Source organism: Chiloscyllium plagiosum, chromosome 14, assembly GCF_004010195.1.
Source record: "Chiloscyllium plagiosum isolate BGI_BamShark_2017 chromosome 14, ASM401019v2, whole genome shotgun sequence".
Taxonomy (NCBI): domain Eukaryota; kingdom Metazoa; phylum Chordata; class Chondrichthyes; order Orectolobiformes; family Hemiscylliidae; genus Chiloscyllium; species Chiloscyllium plagiosum.
In genome coordinates, this window is record NC_057723.1 from 67,071,548 (window position 1) to 67,075,111 (window position 3,564).

General features: G+C 45.9%; 1 protein-coding gene across 1 annotated transcript in view; it reads right to left on the reverse strand.

Annotated features, from left to right (window-relative positions):
- The window catches only part of LOC122556854 (E3 ubiquitin/ISG15 ligase TRIM25-like), a 37,444-nt gene that overhangs the window by 16,518 nt on the left and 17,362 nt on the right, over positions 1-3,564 (reverse strand). Inside the window, exon 5 of the mRNA XM_043704109.1 lies at positions 696-829. Within this exon, the coding sequence (XP_043560044.1) occupies positions 696-829 (134 nt within the window). The remainder of the gene's footprint in view (positions 1-695; positions 830-3,564) is intronic.

Consider the following 3,564-nt stretch of genomic DNA (forward strand, 5'->3'; position numbering starts at 1 on the left):
ATCCTAGTTTCAAACTTGCAGCTCAGCACTGTCCCCATGACTTGTCCGGACTCGTCCGACCTGCCTCGTTCCTTTTCCACCTATCCACTCCACCCTCTCCTCCCTGACCTATCACCTTCATCCCCTCCCCCACTCACCCATTGTACTCTATGCTACTCTCTCCCCACCTCCACTCTCCTCTAGCTTATCTCTTCACGCTTCAAGCTCACTACCTTTATTCCTAATGAAGGGCTTTTGCCCGAAACATCAATTTCAAAGATCCTTGGATGCTGCCTGAACTGCTGTGCTCTTCCAGCACCACTAATCCAGAACTAAGATTGAGAAAGACAATTTGGTTTATCTTTTACTGTACTGTTTAATTATACGAGCATGCCCCATAAAAGACACCTTGGTTTTTTACCTGGCTCATGGTGGGTTTTGCTGTGGTCATTCTGGGACGGACAGTGTCCCTTTAAGAGACACTCTGACAGTGTGTAACTCCCCCCACTGTTACACACCCTAGACCTAGCTGGGTGAAACTCTGGCCTATTCCAGTGAGGAATGCTTAACGCAGATGTCACTTGGTGCTAAAGATGGATCTCAGGTTCTTGATTCACACACACACACGGAGCAGATGTTAAAGTTCAGGAGTATTTCCAGAACTAACCCGACCCGTTCTCATTCCCTTAGATTGGAGAAAAGTTGTACATTCTTACTGATGATTCCCAGTAGGTCTGAGTGGTACTTTTCCCATCCATTCAACTTCTTCTGGAGGTGTTCAGATATATTGGACAGGTTCAGGGCAATCACAGGAAGATCTGGCACTGTGTGTCTCTGAGTCTCAGACAATCTGGGATTGAAGGTGGAGAATGGTTTGATCAGTTGGACATTTCAGATCAGAACTGAAAGAATAATGAGTAATCAAAGCAACAATCTGTCCTGCTTCTAATGTTCGTACTGACATCCCACAGCAACCTATCCTGAAAATGTCAGAATCCTTGCAGTCACAATGACCTTCACATAAACCGAAATGGTGAGGCTTTAGTCAAAGCACAATATTAGGGAGTTAGGAAGCAAGTAGGACCTCAAATATTGTGATCTCAGGATTATTACCGGCATCATGCACTAGTCAAAGTAGAAGTAGCAGGATATATTGGATGGATAGGTGGGCGGCACGGTGGCACAGTGGTTAGCACTGCTGCCTCACAGCGCCAGAGACCCGGGTTCAATTCCTGCCTCAGGCAACTGACTGTGTGGAGTTTGCACGTTCTCCCTGTGTCTGCGTGGGTTTCCTCCGGGTGCTCCGGTTTCCTCCCACAGTCCAAACCTGTGTAGGTCAGGTGTATTGGCCATGCTAAATTGCCCAGTGTTAGGTGAAGGGGTAAATGTAGGGGTATGAGTGGGTTGCGCTTCGGCGGGTTGGTGTGGACTTGTTGGGTCGAGGGGCCTGTTTCCACACTGTAATGTAATCTAATCTAAAATCTAAAGGTGGCTGGGGAGGTGGTGCAAGGGGGAAGGTTTCAGATTCCTGGGGCATTGGAAACAGTTTTAGGAGAGATGGGACCACTAAAACCTGTACGGGTTATATCTGGACAGGACATGTAAGTGGTTACTAGTGTGGCTGGGGAGGATTTAAACTAAAATGGCAGGGGGATGGAAATCTATACTGGGAGAGAGGAGAGGGAAACAAGTACAAAAAAACAAAAGACAGAACAAGAAATAATGACAATTCAATGGCAAGAATCAAACAGGCAACAGTGCAAAATCATGTGAAGGGGTCTAAAAATGTTAAGAAGACAAGGCTTTGGTCTTAATGTGCAGAACATTTACAATCAGTTGGATGAATCAGTGATGCAAACAGATATAAGTGGATATGATATAGCTGGGATAGTGGACACTTGGCTGCAGGGTGATCAGGGATGGAAAATGAATACTTAGGGCCATTCAGGTTTTAGCAAGGCAAGACAAACAGGAAAAGGAGGTGGGATAGCTGAAATGACTGCACAGAGGACAGAATCCTGTCACCCAAGTGATTTGATTTGATTGATTTACCTAGGTACAGTGAAAATCTTTGTTTATGAGCAGTGCAAGCAGGTAAGAACATATGACATAGAAGCAGAAGTTAGGCTATTCAGCCCATTGAGTCTGCTCTGCCATCCAATCATCACTGATAAGTTTCTCAACCCCATCCTCCTGCTTTCTCCCCATAACTCTTGATCCCCTTGATACTCAAGAACCTATCTATCTCCGTCTTAAATATACTCAATGACCTGGCATCCACAGTTTTCTGCGGCAATGAATTCCATAGATTCACCACCCTAGTTGAAGAGATTTCTCCTTACTTCTGTTCTAAGAGGTCTTCCCTTTACTCTAAGGACATGTTCTCGGGTCCTAGTGTCTCCTACCAATGGAAACATCTTCCCAACATCCACTCTGTCTAGGCCATTCAATATGCTGTATGATTCAGTTAGATCCCCCCATATCTTTCCAAACTCCATCGAGTATAAATCCAGATTCCTCAACATTCCATATATGCTAATCTGGGATCATTCTCGTAAAACTCCCCTGAATATGCTTCAGAGGCCACTACATCCTTCCTGAGACATGGGGCCCAAAACTGCACACACAATACTTCAAATGAGGCCTGACCAGAGCATTATTGAGCATCAGAAGTACTTCCCCCCCTTTTATATTCAAGTCCTCTCAAAATAAATGCCATCATTGCATTTGCCTTCCTAACTACTGACTCAACCTGCAAGTTTATCTTGAGAGAATCCTGGACTAGAACTCCCAAGACTCTTTGCATTTCAGATTTCTGAATTTTCTCCCCAATTAGAAAATAGTCTATCCCTCTATTCTTTCGAGCAAAGTGCATGACCTCACACTTGCCCACATTGTACTCCACCTGCCACTTATTTGCCCACTCTCCTAACCTATCCAAATCTTTCTGCAGCCTCCCTGTCTCCTCAATGTTACCTGTCCCTCTACCTATGCTTTGTATCATCTGCAAACCTAGCCAGAATGCCCTTAGTTTCTTCATCAAGATCGTTAATGTATAAAATGAAATGTAGTGGTCCCAACACTGAGCCTTGCAGAACACCACTTGTCACCGGCTGCCATCCTGAGAAGGACACTTTTATCCCCACTCTGCTTTATGTCAGACAGCCAAGCTTCTATCCATGCTAACACTTTGTCTCTAATACCATGGGTTGAAACTTTATTGCTGGAACAGCACAGCAGGTCAGGCAGCATCCAGGGAACAGGAGATTCGACGTTTCGGGCACAGGCCCTTCTTCAGGAATGAGCAGAGAGTGTTCAGCAGGAGAAGATAAAAGGTAGGGAGGAGGGACTTGGAGGAGGGGAGTTGGAAATGTGATAGGTGGAAAGAGGTCAAGGTGAGGGTGATAGGTCGGAGTAGGATGGAGGCGGAGAGGTCAACAAGAAGACTGCAGGTCAGGAAGGCGACGTGGTCGACGGTGCCCTCCACCGCATCTCCTCCACTTCCAACTCCCCTCCTCCAAGTCCCTCCTCCCTACCTTTTATCTTCTCCTGCTGAACACTCTCTGCTCATTCCTAAAGAAGGGC